Source organism: Misgurnus anguillicaudatus, chromosome 2 (genome assembly GCF_027580225.2).
Source record: "Misgurnus anguillicaudatus chromosome 2, ASM2758022v2, whole genome shotgun sequence".
NCBI classification, from domain to species: Eukaryota; Metazoa; Chordata; class Actinopteri; order Cypriniformes; family Cobitidae; genus Misgurnus; species Misgurnus anguillicaudatus.
This window is the reverse complement of record NC_073338.2, coordinates 50,724,867-50,744,240: the sequence shown is the minus strand read 5'-3', so window position 1 is coordinate 50,744,240 and position 19,374 is coordinate 50,724,867. Positions and strand designations below refer to the sequence as shown.

Sequence of the window (19,374 nt, the reverse complement as noted above, 5' to 3'; positions counted from 1 at the left end):
TAGTCTGAATTTTGAGTGCTGTAGGCTAAATAATCTCAGTAAAGAAAACCATCTACTATGTATTCAACTTCTTGAGACATTTAAATTAAGATGTTGAAATAAATCTGAATAAAACTATTTGAATCAAAGACTGAAGCCAGCTGTGATAAATCATGTGCATGGGTCTATAATTGTGATTGACTTACATGTGGCACCTCAGCATCAATTTTGTGGTGAGACAAGAGTTTGTAGGTGTGTAGGTTGTTTTCAAAACTTCTAAATATTTTAGAAAAAAAAGAAAAATATTAAAAGCACTGGTTATATTTCATATTGAATTAAAAGGGCATTGGATTGAATGGCTTTTTCTTATGATGTGTTGAATGACATCTGGTGCTGTACCTGCCGCGTAATTTCATAGCATCATCAAACCTTTTTTCATCCATCGCCTTCTGCACCTCTTGAGTCTGCAGTGTAACAAACAAATGAAAGTTTAATAACAATCCTATTAATAATCTTTTCATTGCCATTTAAGTGAACCCAGATAGCATGCAACCATTAAAGGGCACATGGCATGAAAATGTCACTTTATGAGGTCTTTTAACATTAATATGAGTTCCCCCAGCCCGTTTATGTTTGCCAATTGGTTAAAATTGGTGATAGGTCAACACTCAAAGTCAGCTCAGATGAGCCGTTTAGGAATGTGCCTCGTTATGTCGCCAGAAGGAGCGAAGTAACCCCGCCTTTCTCTGCTTTGCCTGATTAGAGCATGTGGGCCCCGCCCATTAGGGTAGAGCGTACAGCCCATAGACTGTAAAAAAAGATGGACGACGCGACGTCGCCTCCCACCATTGTAATGAATTGAAGCCAAAAATGTCCGACCACGGTCGCCGGCATGCTACGTAAAAACGTCAGTTTGGAGCCGAGGCATGCGCAGAAGGAATCGTCCGTGAAGCCAGAGGCGGAGCCGCGGTATCAAACTTCCGCCCAAACGCTTGCGCGGCCAATTCAACCACTCCAATCATAACGACACGCCCCGTTTCTATAGCATCAAATTACAAGCAAAAATGAAACTTATCACAAAAATGAACACTTGAACATATATCAGCGTGATAACAACTACTTGAAAGGACCAAAACCATCTTTCGAAAACTTTTATTGGAAGTGTAAATATTTTTTTTATTTAGAGCAAAGTCCTATTCATTTGAATGGAGAGGGCGGGGTTGTGACTTGTACTGCAGCCAGCCACCAGGGGGCGATCAAAGAGCCAGAGGCTTCACTTTTCAAGGCTTATGAGGCACACCCGGTACAGCCACAATACCGTAAGCGTGCCGTTGTTTTTCATGGAGAGACATTGAGGGAAACTTAACATTTGCTCCGTACTTGCTAGATAAAACTTTGAGGAACAATCTAAAGGTCGACGCTGGATTTGCAGAGAGACTGCAACCGTGCAGTTCGCGTGTTCCGTTGTTTTCTTTGAGAGACATTTGCTCCGTGTTTACTGGATAAAACTTTGAGGAACAAGCTACAGGTCGGCGCTGGATGTGTTTTACACACATCAAACGGTTTATGATAAAAAAGACGCTCAGCAAGAAGACACTCACTTAATAGTAAACTCTGATTACACATTAGATTGAGAATTGAAAGCTAGTTTGACTATGAAAAACTGTTATCCAATCATAGCACTGGGCGTTTACTTCCAAGTCATCAATTCGGCCCGCCCATCGAAACCGAGCATTTCTCAAGTCAGCCTCTAAACCAGGGTACAAAATAGCCGATTACTTATTGCTTTTGATGTTTTGGATGTAGAAATCATGCGAACGTCATAAGAAGACCTCAGACAACAGTATATAAAACAGTAAAATATGACTGAGTCATGGGCCCTTTAAAACAATGTTAAAGGGGCCATGGCACAAGATTTTTTTAAGATGTCAAATAAATCTTTGGTGTCCCCAGAGCACATATGTGAAGTTTTAGCTCAAAACACCAAAAATGTGCCGTTTTGGGTGTGTCCTTTAAAATGCAAATGAACTGATGAAATTCAAACACTGATCACAATGATGGTGGTTTGTTGCAATTAAAACTCAATTGTGCTTTTTCTGCACTAAATGGCAGTGCTGTGGTTGGATAGTGCAGATTAAGGGGTGGTATTATTACAATAAGAGCTCCTTATGACATCATAAGGAGAGCCAAATTTCAACAACTTATTTTTTCACATGCTTGTAGAAAATGGTTTACCAAAACTAAGTTACTGGGTTGATCTTTTTCACATTTTCTAGGTTGATAGAAGCACTGGGGACCCAATCATTGCACTTAAACATGGAAAAAGTCAGATTTTCATGCCATGGCCCCTTTAAAATTGTTGATTTGTTCATTTTAATCCCATTGAATCAATATCACGTTTGCACCCTCCATTAATATTAAAATTTCAATAAACCACCAGTATGGTGATCAGTGTGTGCTTCAGTTAGGACCTTGACTCTTGACTTTCACCAAGTTAAATCATCCTTTGTATGTGTTTAAGTAGAAACACATGCACATTGAAAAAGAGAGATGTGTTTGAAAGTCAAGTTGTGTTTTTTGAAGAGGTCAAGATGAAATAAAATTAAAGGATGAGGTTGATCCTTTTGTGACTGTTATAATTGTTCTGGTTTGTAAACGCACTGTGACAAGGTAAACTGAAAAATACTTCTGACACATACAGACAGTCATGGATTAGTTTAGTGCGTTGTTGATACTAGAGGTGGGCAGATCCAACACTTGGGATCGGGTATCGGACTAATGGGGCCGATCCAAATCCGATATTGTGCTTTACTCGTGGTTGTTACTGTTATGCTATGAAAAAGTCAGATTATTATAAAAGCACCAGAAATGTTTTTATACACAATATTCAAAGTCTTCCTACATTCGACAGCTTTATGTGAAAAACAAATGCATATAAGTAGTTAATTAAGGTCACAAAAACTGAATTGTGTTAATGCACTAGAGTAGCGGTGAATTAAATGCATCATATACACAAGTGCACATACAAACACACAATTCAAATAAATGGATCAAGAATACCGATCCAAAAATACTAAGATCGCATCGGTATGGAAAAAGGGGTATCACCCTACCCCTTGTTGATACCCAGGATGCATTGCAATATGAAGCTTTCTTTTGTTGATCATTGATGAGTTTCATGGACTGATTCATGATGTCAGAGACTGATTCAGTAGTTTAACCTTCTAAGTGTGTTTTATAATTTTGAAATGACACTGCTTCCAACTATCACTGTGATTTTACCAATTTTTTTACACATCTTTTACACCACATGCACACACAAGAAATATTATTTAATTATTGAACCTAAACATAAGAGCTTGATTTAAAAAAAATGCTCATTTAGAAGAAAATGAGATGCACTTGAAAATTTAATCATTTTGACAAATCACATTTTTTATCTTCTGAATGGCCTTACTGAAGAATCAGGACTGGATTGTTGCACAATGAGAATGATCATTTCATATTTAGGGTGAACTATCCCTTTAATATGTTGTAGCATCTCGATGTGTGTTAACCACTAAGCAATGATCCAGAATGTTTTTGTATTCAAGTTTGAATTAAACTTTCAATACTGACCATCTGAACGCACTCCATTAGAGGAAGCCTGACGGCCTGATTCCCACACAGAGACACCACACATGCTGGAGTACCAGGAGACGCTTCTAACAAAGCCAACACAGCTTCTACTCCCATACGACTCGCCTGCAGAAGAAGACATCTATATGTAAGGGATAATGCAGCTGCTCGTCAACGGAAAGTAAACCCAAGCAGGGTGATCAGAGAGCCATGTAATATATTTAACAACAAACATTCATGTTAAGATAGGCAACTGCACATAAAGAATATGAAACTGTTAAGTGAAGCTCGCCAAAATCCTGTCGAAGGCCGAGGGGGTTCCTCCTCTCTGGACGTGACCCAGAATGGTGACCCGCGTGTCAAACCCCAAACAACGCACAACCAGCTGCACGAAAACATCAACAACTTTAAGAAGTGAGGTTTCCCAGACACAAGGTCTAATATACTTTAATGGCAAATCTTAATGTATTCATTATTTCACTCTCAAAAATGAAGGTACTTAAAAGGTTCTTCGCAGCGATGCCATAGAAGAACCACTTTTGGTTTCTTTAAGAATCATTCAGTTTTATACAAAAAAAATTATTCTATGGCATCGTGAAGCACTTTGATTTTTAAGAGGGTAGTTATACAGTATATATTTATGACAGAACTTAAGATGGAACCACCCAAAAACTCGCAAGGTTTGCTGTGTAAAGAAGCTACATGCATAAATAAAGCATTATAAAGCAGGGGGGTTTTCTAAAGACAATCTCAGCAAACATACCCACAGACGTGTGTGTTTGAGAGAAAAATACTGTATGTGATATTTCCGCATTCATGAATTTAAAGAAACTTGATGTTTACAATAAAAAAGCATTCGTATTTACACTAAAGAAACTGTGTACAAAAACTCTAATCGAAAAATTACATTTAATACAATTACAACATAATTTTAAGTAAAAGTTGGTTAAAAGTTTAGAGCATAGGTCTGGTCATGGGTTATGGGTTTGTGAACACAAAAATGGATAAATTGTTGAATAAACAGTGCACAGTGAATAAAATCATCTTCCAAATGCATAAATGTAAACATAAACTGGTAGCATGTCAGCATACTGTTGTCCGAGATCAAAGAACGCAACCTTTTGCAGGATTTGAACCAATAAACTTTTGGTTACCTGCCAAGATATTTGTGATCCTGGACCACAAATCCATAAGTACATAAGTATCACTGGTATAATTGTAGCAATAGGAAAAAATACATTGGATGGGTAAAAATAATCAATATTAGGATATTAAGTAAAGATCAGGTAAATAAAACATGTATTTAATTAGTAATAAGTGATGCTGAAGACTTCATTTGGAAAACTTGAAAGGCGATTTTTTGCACCCTCCATTGATTCCAAGTTTTCAAATAGTTGTATCTCAAGCAAATGAAGAGTTTGGTTCCAAAACGCAATAATCCATTTAGACTAATTTGAATAAAAATGTTTTTTTTTTCTATACCAAGAAAATGACAAGATGAAAAACACTATTTTCTGTTACAAATTTTCACATAGCATATTTAGGTTATAAAAACATAAAAAAATTCAAATCCATAATTTGATTTTCAAAGGTTATTATAAAAACTGATTATTTTTCCGCAAAATCCAAGTTATTTTTTTTAAATGCTTTGAACTCCTCTTGAAAAAAATACTTTTGAAAAAAACTTTCAAAATGCTTTGAGTGCTTTTGCAAAAAATCTATTGAATCAATATATAAATCTTTGCCATATTATATTCATTTAGTTGACTAGTGGTATACATTGATTAAAAAATAAACATTAATTTCATTAAGAACACTGTCATTGCTGTGGTTATACTTGGAACGTCGTCGCTGAATTTTTTTGACAGCGATCGGCTGTAAAATGTTTTAGTCCTGCTGGATTTTCATGGGCTTTGCGTAAAATAATGGAAAGTTTTTCATAAGATCCCCTGGGGTCAATGTGTTAGCATGATGCTGTCGGCAAGCAACAGCCAGCATTTTTCCGTCGGCCGAGTGGCTTACGTTTCCTTCCCATCACAGAAAACCAGCACAGGTTTTTCAAGGTCATGAAAAGTATTATTTTGTTTTTATTTGTTTGTTGATCACGAAGTACAAAGTAGATGAGGAAAACTAGGATTCTGTGTGTATTCAAAGTGCCATCATTGTTGTTTACAGTGTGTTGATGGTGCGCTGTGATTTGTGGAGCAGATTTATTGCATTTTGCAAAGAAGGAGGACTGGCGTTTATCGCGTTTTGGAAAAAATGGGAGAAAAGATGACAGAATAACACGGCGTATATTGGATTTTGCATGAAATTAAGAATTTAATTTTTAATACTGACCTGATACAATACTGATTTTCGTGGTAACTAATTTTTTTTATTGGGTTTATCGCTTTTTGGAACCAAACTCTTCAAATACTGTCCTATCCTAACAAACCATACATGAATGGAAAACATATTTATATATAAATAAAGGGCAAAGTATGCATACGCAGACCTTACTCTGGGCTTTATGGTCAATGACTCAATGGTTTTGTGGTCCAGGGTCACATAAGCACTAAGCTACCACATCCTCTTCGAGTTAAGTGGGTTCAGTAAATGATTAATCCAGTTTCCCAGAATGCTCTCTGTTCTTATACTTATAGAAATGATGCATCGTATGAGTGGAAAGACTTATTAAGCATGCATGTACAGACAGTGTGTGCATTACTCACATCCTTTATATAGTCTGTGGTTATGGGCTTGTTGCTCTGGTCTATTGCACCTTCAGCTACTATGATGATATTAAGCCGTTTCTTATCAGCACGATTCTATAAGGGAAAAGAAGCAGCCACACAACATACAGACAAGATGAAATACTCACATCCTTCACTTTATTGGAGCCGATGCTTTTTCCATGTCGGTCTGTGGCTCCTTCAGCCACTATGACAATATTAAGTCGAGAACCTCGCGAGCGACTCTGCACAGCAGGACAAACACTGCAGTACTAAAACACACTGTCTGTGTGTGTGTGTGTGTGTGTGTGTGTGTGTGTGTGTGTGTGTGTGTGTGTGTGTGTGTGTGTGTGAGTGTGTGTGTGTGTGTGTGTGTGTGTGTGTGTGTGTGTGTGTGTGTGTGTGTGTGTGTGTGTGTGCCTGTGCATTTGCATGCGTGCAACCGAGTGTTCACCTGTGCCCTGTGTTGTGCTTTTGTGCTTACATGTACACTACCACGTTTAGGGTCACTTATATTTTTCTCCACATTTTAGAATAACAGTAAACTTATCAAAACTATAAAATAACACAAAATAAATCAAACTGTTACATTTTAGGATCTTATAGTAACAATATAAACACACACCTTCACTTAAGTGAGCCTAAACTTTAAAATGGTAGTATACATTACATGTAAATATACCTTCTGTGTGTGTGTAACCAAATGTCTCCAAAGGAGAGCAAAACCTCAATTCTCAATCTTTGTGCAGACCAGTCAATGATAAATAAATAGAAAACAATAAACATACCGAATGTTGAAAATCTGCAAATCCACAAAAACGTGTAAGGATTAGGTTTAGAGGCAAAATATGTACGTAGATATAGACTGCAAAAAAAGTATTTGTCTTGTTTTCAGTACAAACATCCAAAAATACTTACCGTATTTTCCGGACTATAAGTCACTCCGGAGTATAAGTCTCATCAGTCAAAAATGCTTTTTGAAGAGGAAAAAAATATATAAGACGCACTGGACTATACGCGTTTATTTAGAAAATGATTTCACAAAATCCAAGCCGAAAAACAGTCATTTAATCTGGAGTTATGCAATTTATTCAACTAAACAATAGCACAGAACAGCAGGCTGAAAAGATGTCCATACATGTTGACGTAACATTATCAGTCATTTACACGATACACAATATCATACAGAACATACCTGAAAGGCTGAATAGGCTAAATTACCACGACAAGCCAAATCAAGTTCAAAAAGGTCCCGAAGTCATTTCGCAACATATATTATATTTTGACATTTAAGTCGCACCTGACTAGAAGTTCCAGGACCCACCAAGCTATAAAAAATGTGCGACTTATAGCCCAGAAAATATGGTAAATTAAGATGCATTTTCTTGATTAATAATATGACATAAGAAAATAAGTCTAGTTAAGACATTATATACAAAATGCAATTCAACCCGTACTTAAAACAAGCAAAAATAATTATGGGATGAGAAAGTGTTTAGGAAAGGATTTTTTTTCTTACTCCTTGGGCAGATTTTTTCTTGTTTAAAGCACAAATTCAACTACATTTTATATTTAATGTCTCAAAACCTAGACCTATTTTCCTAGGTCATTTTGCTCATCAGGAAAATGCATCTTAATTTAAGAATTTTTAGATATTTGTACTGAAAACAAGACAAACATACTACATAAAAAAGTCATTTTTGGCAGTGTAGTTTGGGGACAAAATCTTATTTAGTCTCCGTCTGAGAACATCCAATGATTCAAACCAAAGAAAACGTTTTAGGAGGTAGTGTCTGTGTTTAGTTTAGACTACAGTATTATAATTAGGGCTGTGACAATACATCGCGGTCCCCACTAAAAAGACCTGCCTGAAATCAATTCATCGGAAGGCTCCGATTCTGTGTTTCATGCACAGCTTGTGCATGTACTACGGCTCTGTGATCAGTAGAAATTCCTTATCAAATCAAAAATTACTATGAGTTTGAGTCATTTATAATGTGAATTTAAAAAAGCAACACTCGTCAAACACAATTATTCAAAATATTTTTATTATCATGAAAATACCTGAAACAATCTGAAGAACAGTGATATAAATATCCCTTTAGATATGTCCTGGAATAGCGTTTGTAATGCTACTTCTTCTGTGGCACAAATGGCGTTTCTAAGCGAAAGCGCCCTCTGGCTTTTGGATGTGGCGGCATTTCAGCGTAATTCATTAAAATTCATTCATTGAGAAAACGCGCATTTGCACAATTAATCGTCACAGCCCTAATTATAATCAGCCCTACATAAAAAACAGCAGATGCCTGTGTGACCCTGTCTGTAGCAACGTTTCCATTAAAGATTTGCGCAAAACTTTTGCGTCAATTTCTAAACGTTACAGTTGATAAAAAACGATTGCAAAAAGACAGCGTTTTCATTAACCGTAATTTTGCTGCCTCGCGAGAAGTCATTCAAAAAACCACAGCGACAGGTGAGTTGGATTACATTCTGTGCAGCACAGACCTCCATGCTGATGACATCAAAATACCGCAAGAGCGTCTCGAAAGCATATAACTCCGAATCGTTCTCGCCGTATTTTGTTGTCATGCGCTTGACGATTCTTTAGAAAATCCTCCAGCCAAACATACTGCACCATATTTAAAGAATGATCATGTGACTTACGCACATCAGGTTTCCATTGCAGTTTTGCGCTATATTCATTTTTCGAATTGCCTGCAAAACCACCTCACCTGAGAGTATAAACCATTTTTGTGATACATGGGAGTTTATGCAAAATTACCATGTTTCCATTGGGTGCAATTTTAATTTGCGCAATTTGATGGGGAGTGGAAACGCAGCTTCTGAAATTCAGGTTAAAGTCTCATTTTCAAAAGTTCAATTTTACATTTCAATCTTTGACATGACCTTACTCAATCAACATTAAGATATCAACATATTTTCACAGAATATTATTTACATTACGTAGGATGAGTTAATGTAGAAAACAGTAAATCAGAAAACAAATGATTTTAGCTGGGTCTTCACAGGCAGGATCATATATTTGTAGTTAATCTGTGCATGTGTGTTACCTCTGATAATTTATGACACATCTGTTCCTCCCAGCCATCTTCAGGTGGCATTTCAGGTATAAGGACCCAGTCAGCACCACATGCAAGAGCACTGACTAATGCTAGATACCTACACACGTGCACAAACACACACACAAGTAGTGATTTGTAAAAACGTTTTTTTTTTTCAATTCTCTTTGTGTGGTATTAAAGCAGGGTCGTACCCGCAGTGTCGACCCATCACCTCCAACACAAAGGTCCTCTGGTGGCTGAAAAACACAACATGGAGAAAATTCTTAAATTTCAGTTCAGGAGTTCAAAATATCATAGGTCATGTGATCCAATGAATTTGATATTAAAAATGTTTGCATTTTACTGTAGGGGAAAAGAGGGCGAGATGTGTGGAGTTATAATCTGCTTAACTAAAGGAAACACTAATCACCATAATTGTGACCAAACAATTTTAATAAAACATTAACATCTAAATATCTATTAATTCTTAAAAAAGCAGACATTTCAGTGGCTATAAGTCAGAAGGTGTGTTCGAGATCATCCGGCGCTGCGCAGACCGATCGGCGAGGTTTGCCGCTTGCAGTCGAGGGAGGAACTGAAGACGGAGCCGTCAAGTCGGACACCTGCTCCTTGCCGTAGTGACGTGTGTGCCGTGTTTCCTTGTTTTTAATCGCAAATGAAGTGAATTAGATGCTGAATTTGATAAAAACAAACCTTTTAATAAAAAAGTTGCAACCAGAAACATTTTATATTGAATATTTTTATTGCTGCTTATACTGTATACCCGACATTAACGGGAAACCTATATTATTAAAATACCTAGAGTTTGTTATTCTCATTTTTATTTTATTACACGACACAATAAAACATATTTAAGCATATAAAAGAGTTTTTACTGTTCAAAAACATGAATTTATAATGTTTATTAGTGGAACTAAAGGTTGAATTAAACTCGAAACGCACGTGATCGTTGTCATCAGTGAAGCGACCAATCACGTAAAGCTGTTACGTCATTACGTCATTCTCCGCTCTGGAGAAGCTGCACCGGCTGAGCTAGCCGGCTACTCTCGAAATGCTCTCGCGGTACTTAAAAACCATATGACACAGTCACGTGCCTGCAGTGCCAACTAATCGGAATGCACTGCTTCAAGTCAGCCGCCGATCGGTCTGCGCAGCGCTGCATGAAGTCGAACACACCTAGTATCTTCAGTGATTCTGCTCATTAACATCAGGTGTTTTCAGGTGTATCTAATTAACTTTAACATCCTGCAGGTGGTTCCCATATAAAATCAATTAATTCAATTAACACTGCAGTAATTACTGTGATTACCTCATACTCGACTACAACACTGGTATTTGGTATAGGGTTGAAAAGGCTACTGCTTGCTATAAGAGTAAGGTTATTGGTGTTTGCTATAAAATGATATTTGCATATACCTCTGTGCTGTGGTCATTATTGCATCCACCACCTCTATGATTCTGTGCAGTGCTGAGTCGGTGCCTATAGTCATATCTGTCCCACAGAAATCATTGTCTATAGAGCCCACCATTCCCACTATATGCAACACCGAATGAGTCTGAGCAGCTTCTTCGCTGATTTCTCCTGAGTAACAAAGACCAAGAAATACAGACAGGTGAAAAAACAAGAAGGACAGAAAGTGTTTATTACTCCTTCCACTACTCTGTTACCTGATTGGACGAGCTCATCCAGTAGTTCGCTCCACTCCTCCCTAAAGAGATTAGCCCCGGTTAAACTGCCGTCTCCACCAATCACACACAAGTTGGTGATGCCATGCAGCACCAGGTTAGAAGCGGCACGCAATCGTCCCTCCCGGGTACGAAAATCCTTGCAACGGGCGCTGCCTATCACAGTGCCACCCTACACAAACACATTGACATCAAGAAAAATATTGTATGCCATGTTCAACATTTGATATTAGCTTAATAGTGACTGAATGCTGTGCAATACATTACTGTATACAGAAAACGCCTTAGGGAAGTCGCACCACTAAAATGTTTGCAATGCCTCCGGGCAGTTATTTCAGTCATGCAAGACTAAAGTCTGTTCTACTTGAAAGGGGAATGACGGATATCTATAAAATCGTGTGCAGAAATCACAATTAAAGGGATAGCTCACCCCAAAATTTAAGCAATATCACTTGTTTCAAACTCCTAGGAGTACATCTTCGGACAGTTTAAGACCTTTTATATTTAGACAGAGAGCTTGTTGACCCTTTATTGAAAATCTACGTAAAGTATACTGTCCATTTCCAGAAAGGTAATAAAAACATCATCAAAGTAGTCCATGTGACATCAGTGGGTCAGTTAGAATATGTTGAAGCAACGAAAACATGACAGAAAAAAAAACAGAAAGAAGGACAGTCTGTTTTGTAATGTCTTTTCAGTTGATTTCAGTGGCTGCAAGTCAGTTGTTGTTCTTGTATTACTCTTTCTTCAGTGATTCTGCTCATTATCATCAGGTTAAATTTCACTTCAGGAGTTCAAAATATCATAGTCATGTGATCCAATGAATTTGATATTGAAAATGTTTGCATTTTACTGTAGGGGAAAGGACGGAGTTATAACCTGCTTAACTAAAGGAAACACTGATCATCATAATGGTGACCAAACAATTTCAATAAAACATTAACATCTAAATATCTGTTAATTCTCAAAAAAACAGACATATGTAGAAAAATGACAGAAATAAGCACAGTCTGTTTTGTATTACGACTTTTTTCAGCATTGTCTTATCTTCCGTGTCTGTTTTAAAGCGCATGCGCGAGACTAAAGACACATGACTCCAGTGAAGCAGTTGACCGGTTATCCTCAGACATGTTTGTGAAGGTTTTTAAAAAAAACTTACAGCACGCATCTCCCTCAGACTGTAAACAAAGCCCGGGCGCAAAAAAACAGCTGGGGGGCACCAGATAACACGTCAGAAGCGTCATCCACGCAAGTGCAGTATACAGGACAGTATACCGTACGCAGATTTTCAATGAAGGGTCAACAAGCTCGCGGACTAAATCTTAAACTGTGTTCCGAAAATGAACGGAGGTCTAACGAGTTTGAAATGACATGAGGGTGAGTCATTAATGACATTTTCATTTTTGGGTAAACTATCCTTTTAATTTTTCTGACCAACGAATACACCCCACATAAACCGTAACGTACCAATACTTTTGTTTCATAACTTTTGCAATTTTTTCCCCAATGTTGATTTTATCTACTAAGCATGCATACAAGTTCTCTGGTACTCTGACAGAGCTCCTCCCCCAGAAAAATCATCAGTCTGTATCCATTTATGATTGGTTCTTTTAACTGGAAAGCGTGACTTCTGTCCATATTGAGCTTTGCATTGTCCATTATTCATAGTAATAGGAGTGCTCACAATTCACAATTTTATATGTTTGCACAATGACATTTCTTAGAAATATGCTTGATATACAGTGGTTCTTAAACTGGGGGCAAGGTGCCAGGGGGGCCCCAGTTTTATGACATTTTATAAAATACATTAATTTATCATGAATTTGTGTAATTAAACCTAAACAAAATAAGGCTACAAACCAACAGCACCACTTTGTATAACTTAATATGTTTTGTTTAATTAAAATGTTAAATTTTAAAACTGCGCAAGAAAATCATAAATTTTCTTTGGGGGGGGCGTGAAAGGAATGCACCGTACACAAGGGGGGCCACACACGGAAAAGGTTTGAGAACCACTGCTTTATGGTGATTTGCTTACCACTTGCAACATACTGGAAACACTTTCCCATGATGCCTCTTTGATGTTGTCACCTCCATCCACCATGCCCTGATAGCCCTAAAAGATAACCAGCATCATAACAAAAGTCTGGCAACTTTGTAATCTGTCACAAACGTTCACATTCTGATCTTGTATTGATTTTACACAGAACTTTAAAATATACATTGGATTCTAAAAATTGGAGGGGGGGAATCACCTCATGGATAAAATAAACTTTGGCTCCGACGTAGATTCCCATTCTGACGACTGCCCTCACGGCAGCATTCATACCTGCAGGGTGAAAAACCACAGCACAGAAAGACTTTATAAAAAATATTTCTATAACATGTGTGGCATAAACAGGCAGTAATGTTAGGTGGGCAAATATAGGAGGAGGAGATCTGCTCGGTATGCTATAGTGCTGTGACCTGACAAGTTGAATCAAGCAACTATTCCCCTGAGGTTAGAGTCCGGTCTAAACCATACCAATGTGAGAGCTGCCTGGAGACGGTTGCTAGGGAGCACAGTGTCACCAGAGCTGAACATTAAGAGACAGAAGTGACTTGGAAAATTCTGGTCTTTTCAGCAGGATGATACTTGTAAACCGTGCTTTACAACCTGAGACTATTTAAACAATGTGAAAGAAGTGGCACGGTGTTTTCTGTATTGAATAATCTGAATGGACAGGGATCATCCACGCCTTTATGACTTTACAGACAAAATCACCAGAGGGAACTCCCTAATATTTATATTCTGTGGTTGAGGAAATTGGCTGGGAACACAGAAATACCCAGGGGCATAGATTCTGGAGGAAACCAAAACTATGAATAACAACCCTTCACAATATTTACATACAATAATAAATGAAAACATATGTAGGGGAGAGCGGGGCACAAACTAAAGCTTTTTGGCTTTGGTTCTCATTAAAAAATATTTATGTTAGATTAATTATTTTTTACACAAACAACAGACACATTTTGCTACAAATGAACACTTAAAAGTTTGTTTGTGTGATCTGCCGTTATCGTACAATTAAACAAAGTGACAGGAGTGAAAACGTTACCCCATAAGTGGGGTTCATTGTAACAAATAGAGGGTTTGTTGTAACACCTGCTAGACAATTTAGTTTAAACACAAATAATTCAATCAAATTCTGTCTATATACTAAAAGTGGATATTGTTTCTATATCTGCCTATAATAGATAGATATCCACACATTCATACATCCATCATCCTTCATCTAACTAGGGCTGGGCAAAAAAAGTTATTTTGCGATTAATCGTTTTTTAAAACGTGGTCGATTAAAAATCAATTCTCAAATCGATTTTTTCTTTAATATTTATTTCCACAAACATTGAACGTAAGATTAACGTTCCTCTAATTACTAGTCTTCTTCACTAGATGTTTTTGCCTTGCGCGAGCGAGAGGCGAGCCTGTCATTCATTCATTCATTCTAGTGCTGCACAATTAATCGCATCGCAATCAAAATTGCGATGTCAGCCTGTGCGATTATATTACAGCAAAATGTTGCAATTATATTAAATAAATAAATGTGTGGACTTGTTAACACAAACTTTCTGATAACAGTTTGATGATTTTCCTTGCTGTTTAAAAAAAGAAAGAAAGACGAACAAAAAAGGCAGTGCACGTTTGGCATGCACGTGTGTGGTGTGCGTCGTCACTTATACCAGAGAGAAGATGGATGCAGAGGAGGTTGACAGTGATCTGGTAGCTAAAAAAAACCTCTACGTCTGTTGTATGGCGGTATTTTGGATTTAGGATTACTGACACTGAGCAGTTGCTACATCACGTGGCAATACGAAAACATTTCTAGTTTTACAAATACACATTTTAGCTAAACTGTGTGTGGATTTTCCTTAAAACCCATCAAGTTGACTCATGATACCATTTAGTATAATCGCAGTCGCACATCGCAATATTAGCATCAATAACCGCAATGGGAAAAATTACCCAAAATGTGCAGCCCTAATTCATTCAGTGCTTAAAATGGCGATTTCAGGTGCTTCATCGATGTTGATGCCACCTTCACATAAAAAGTAAGCGGTATGGAAGCATTTTAGATTTCGTAAGCAAGACGACGACGATAGTGTTGTGGCTTTTCATTTCTTTTTTTTATTAATTACTTACTTGTAAACTGCTGTTCACGGTTCTTTTTTATTAACATAGTATTTTTATTAAATTTATATTCATTGAGTTGAATCGAGAATCAAGTATAAAAACTGACCCGAGAACCGGAATCGAATCGATTTGATAGCTTGTGAATCGAAATCGAATCGATCTGGAACATCTGAATCGATACCCAGCCCTACATCTAACCATCCTAGTATTGCGCAGCAATGAATATAAAGACATAAAATCATAATTGTGAGTTATTTCCCTGATATTTTGATACAGTTATCAGTTACTAGGAGTTGATGACATGTTTGTTTTGTTTTAGGTAACAAGACAGTGATTAAAATAATATAACGTTGGATTTGGTGACTTACACACCCAACTCAAAAATCATAAAAAACAAAAGATAAAGAAATTTACTTCCATGCCTCCAAAACACTCTTTGTTCAATATCTTAACTAAAACACATCAAAACTTTAACAAATTCACAGATCTTCTCCTGACAGTAAGAGAAAAAGATCAAATGCACAGATTGCTCAGCCCTGTAGAAGTAATGTAAAGTAGCCGTGCTACAATTAACCCCGTGTTAGTTTGTGCCCCGCTCACCTCTCTTCAACGACCCCTACCAAAGTTCAGAACAAATCTACTCCCATCAGAATACCAAAATATTAAAACCATCTGAAATAACAAACTGCCACTGCCCAACCCACATAAAAATACTGTAGTCTACATTTAGATATTTACTAGTACGGCTCAAAAACAATACAGGATAGGAACTGTACTACTGCCTATATACTTGAGTATACTACAGTACTTTTCATGTGGAAAGGGTGGGATGGCATTGCAGGTAGGGATATGCAAAATAAAATGCAAATGCAGACACACAATAACGAAATATAAATGAATGGTATGTAAATACTTTCATAATGGTCAATTGTTTGTATAAATACCTCAAGGGTGATCAAGAATAGTGTCTGCTCAGAGACACATCATCATCTTAAATTGTCATGCACACCATTACTCGTTTTGATTGTTCTAGGATTAAATCATAGTGGAGCTGCTGCCACGTAACTTTAATCATCAGCTCTTTAAGTGAGTCAATTATCTTCACAGTGACGCTCCAATGACCTTCATACACAAAGACATAAAAGCCAGGAGTAGAAATGCGCTTTTGAAAAGAGCAGCGTGCGTGGCTTTAAAAGGAGATCATCCTCCGGCTTTTGACCCGCACGTGATCAAGTTCGAGTTGTTTTCCCACGTGATCACGGCATCATGGGAGTCCGAGGCTGATCGTGATCCGGTACTTGCCTGCCATCACGTAGGCACGCGCTCAAATTCTTTATTATAATAACACTTGCGCATCACGGCACAGCGCGCATAACGACAGGTGCGCGGCGATACCCATAGCGTAGGCTACACATACAGTTCACGCATGATACGTATGACAGCGTCAATGCTGTTTGTCAATGTCGGTTTAATTATTTATACTTTATTCCCTGCGCTTTCAGGCGCACCCAGTTTATGCGTTGTCATGACGCTCGAGCGCATTGTCAAGGAGCGCGAGACGACTGCGCATTGCAGCGAGACAAGTTTTCTTTAATTCAGTTATATGTCAACATTTATGCATTTGGCTAACGCGTAACCCTTTCTCCAGATAACAGTAAAGCATCACACTGATAAATAGTTTTGCATTTTTAAGCCTGAAATATTTTAAGCTATTTCTAAAATGCAAGCCAGATATTATCATATTACCAGGACCCGTTTTTCAAGTTGACCTAAAGCATATTTGGGAATCCAGCCAAGAAAGTATTAATGAAGTTGTTTGGGTGTCTAAAGAACAGAACTGCGTATCTGTTGCTGCATCTTGCTCATGCTGTAAAGGCAGATACTCACATACAAGGCAATTCGGTCACTATGCGGTCAAACGAATCATGAAACGCGGCGCGTTAAAGGCGAAAATGAAATAGGCTACCTTGAGCATCCCCGCCGCTTGTCAACACGCCAATACTCATCCCTGTCCCGGAAAGGTTTTCCATGAATTTCTTATTGTCCGGCATGATTTCACGTAGGCTATATCTTCCCAAAACAGATGAAAAGATTCAATGTCAAGCCGAATTAACTATCCAAAGCAAGGTGGAGAGGATAAAAGGCTCTGCCGACGAACTTCTCCTCCGGTGTCCGTGCGCTTCGCAGCCTCTCACGGCCCGGTAGGCTAATAACTACCGCCCCGGTGTGGATTGACAGCGTAACGAAGCAATAAGACAACGAATCACGTCTCATCTAGACACATTCAGACCAATTGCTATCCAAGGTCAGTATTAATAAGGAGACAAGGAATTCCTGTTTGGCTTTGATCAAGTTTAGACTTCCAATTTTAAGTGCGCAAAAGCTCCAAGCATTTTATGCCGCTTTATATTTGTTGATGTGCACAGAAAGCTTAATAAAGTGAAAAATTAAGTAAAACCTTAGTTGTTACTAAAAAAATAAACAAATACAAACAATTCGTAATTAAAAAGAAACTTTTATCTATAGAAATACTCAATTAAAATGCATTTCTTTAGTTATTTTTAAAATTATGCACTGATGCAAACATTTTAAAACAAACAAGTTTAGTAAAAACAAAACAAATCTGTATAGAATTAAGAAGAAATTAATAATAGGAAGCAAGAAAAAGATGAAATGTAAATAATACATGCAAGGAACATCCACGGCAACACTAATCCAGTAACGATAGGAATTCAGTTTAACGTGAATTCTGCCTAAAGGCCATTTAACAGCTCAAACTGTTTAATAAACAAACTTGATAGCCTTTGAACCTGACATTTAATATGTTCAATTGTGTGTGCATGCGAGTATGTGAGGAGAATAAACATCGGTTTCCCACAGGGATTAGGAGACAGGTTTGTGAAGTATTGGCACAATAAAAGGGCAGCACGTGAAACACAAACGTGAAGATGTTTTTGTGGATTCTGGTTTAGTCTCCCCTGTGGAGTCTTCCTGTCTATCTAAAACACAAGCCAGCATACAGAATACTAAGATAAAACGAGCATGAGTCAGAGAAACTCAAGCTGTGCCCTCATACGGATATCAGGCGTGTGTTGGGTTGTACAGATCCGTCCTTTGTGTTAACCTCCACTGAAATCTTGATTTAGTTGTGTTGAACTTACCTTACCCCTGCTGCGTGCTTAAATTTAAAAGAGAAACACATAAACATCACAGAAGCAAACATTCTCTTTGTAATGTAGGCCTACATGTTAATGAGATCCCTCCTGCGGTGACGTCACGCAGCCTAAACTCCGCCCTTTTGGCGGCAATCGTACAGCGCTGTACGACTAGTGGGGTGATTGAAATATGTTACTATGTCGCCCTCTATCTGTCAGAAACTAAATCAGCAGGAGAGGCGGACGGCGGGTTGTTCTCCAAAAATGCAAATACTGTTTCCAAAATCATTAAATAACAAATACAGTCTCGTCAGTCGTGATTAAAAAAGAAAAACGAGGAAAATTATGGAAATGCATACTCAGTGTTTTTAAACTTGCTAGTTAATGTAACAAACTGAAATCCACTTTTGAATCAATTGCTAGTAACTTAACTCTGAAGCTGGCTTTTAACAGAAAAATCGTTTGTACTAACACTGACAATATTGCTTTGAGTTTGTGCTTAAACATTAATTCAAGTTTTATTCATACTGTCAATATACAGGACCAAAAAAAGTAAATAAACAACGAAGCCAATACAAAAAGCGAATGGCCAGTACGGGGATCGAACCCGCGACCTTGGCGTTATTAGCACCACGCTCTAACCAACTGAGCTAACCGGCCATGACGTATAAGCTTTTTTTACATGTTTACAACTGTTACAATACATGCTTTGCTTGTATGAAAAGATAAGCAAAATGTGACCGAAACTTAGCGACTGACCTCGTGGCGCAACGGTAGCGCGTCTGACTCCAGATCAGAAGGTTGCGTGTTCAAATCACGTCGGGGTCAATTCATTTTGTTATGTTTATCTATATACATCTATTAATGCACTTACTTATTTGACAAAATGCTCATATTAAAACCGATGATAAATAAAACGACACAAATGATTATTGAAATAATGTTTACAGGATCATTTTAAA

The 19,374-nt window shown here is 37.6% G+C and overlaps 2 protein-coding genes and 2 non-coding genes across 6 annotated transcripts in view; 2 read left to right on the top strand and 2 right to left on the bottom strand.

The window, feature by feature from the left end:
* The window catches only part of LOC141351084 (ATP-dependent 6-phosphofructokinase, platelet type-like), a 36,086-nt gene extending 18,615 nt beyond the window's left edge, over positions 1-17,471 (bottom strand). The window contains exons 1-12 of one of the 3 annotated variants that reach the window (XM_073857415.1): positions 17,224-17,471; positions 13,336-13,409; positions 13,119-13,196; positions 11,063-11,252; positions 10,811-10,976; positions 9,586-9,630; positions 9,383-9,491; positions 6,312-6,407; positions 3,890-3,982; positions 3,598-3,723; positions 379-443; positions 186-255 (exon numbers count right to left, since the gene is read on the bottom strand). In XM_073857415.1, the coding sequence (XP_073713516.1) occupies positions 186-255; positions 379-443; positions 3,598-3,723; positions 3,890-3,982; positions 6,312-6,407; positions 9,383-9,491; positions 9,586-9,630; positions 10,811-10,976; positions 11,063-11,252; positions 13,119-13,196; positions 13,336-13,409; positions 17,224-17,308 (1,197 nt within the window). In that variant the 5' untranslated portion in view covers positions 17,309-17,471. The remainder of the gene's footprint in view (positions 1-185; positions 256-378; positions 444-3,597; positions 3,724-3,889; positions 3,983-6,311; positions 6,408-9,382; positions 9,492-9,585; positions 9,631-10,810; positions 10,977-11,062; positions 11,253-13,118; positions 13,197-13,335; positions 13,410-17,223) is intronic. The other 2 variants (XM_073857410.1, XM_073857413.1) reach the window with 2 other exon arrangements.
* Positions 1-19,374, top strand: part of LOC141349067 (tripartite motif-containing protein 16-like protein) — a 267,698-nt gene that overhangs the window by 44,764 nt on the left and 203,560 nt on the right. The window lies entirely within an intron of this gene.
* Positions 18,999-19,072, bottom strand: trnai-aau (transfer RNA isoleucine (anticodon AAU)). Its single transcript has one exon. It is a non-coding gene; the product is annotated as a tRNA-Ile (tRNA).
* Positions 19,169-19,240, top strand: trnaw-cca (transfer RNA tryptophan (anticodon CCA)). The gene has a single exon. It is a non-coding gene; the product is annotated as a tRNA-Trp (tRNA).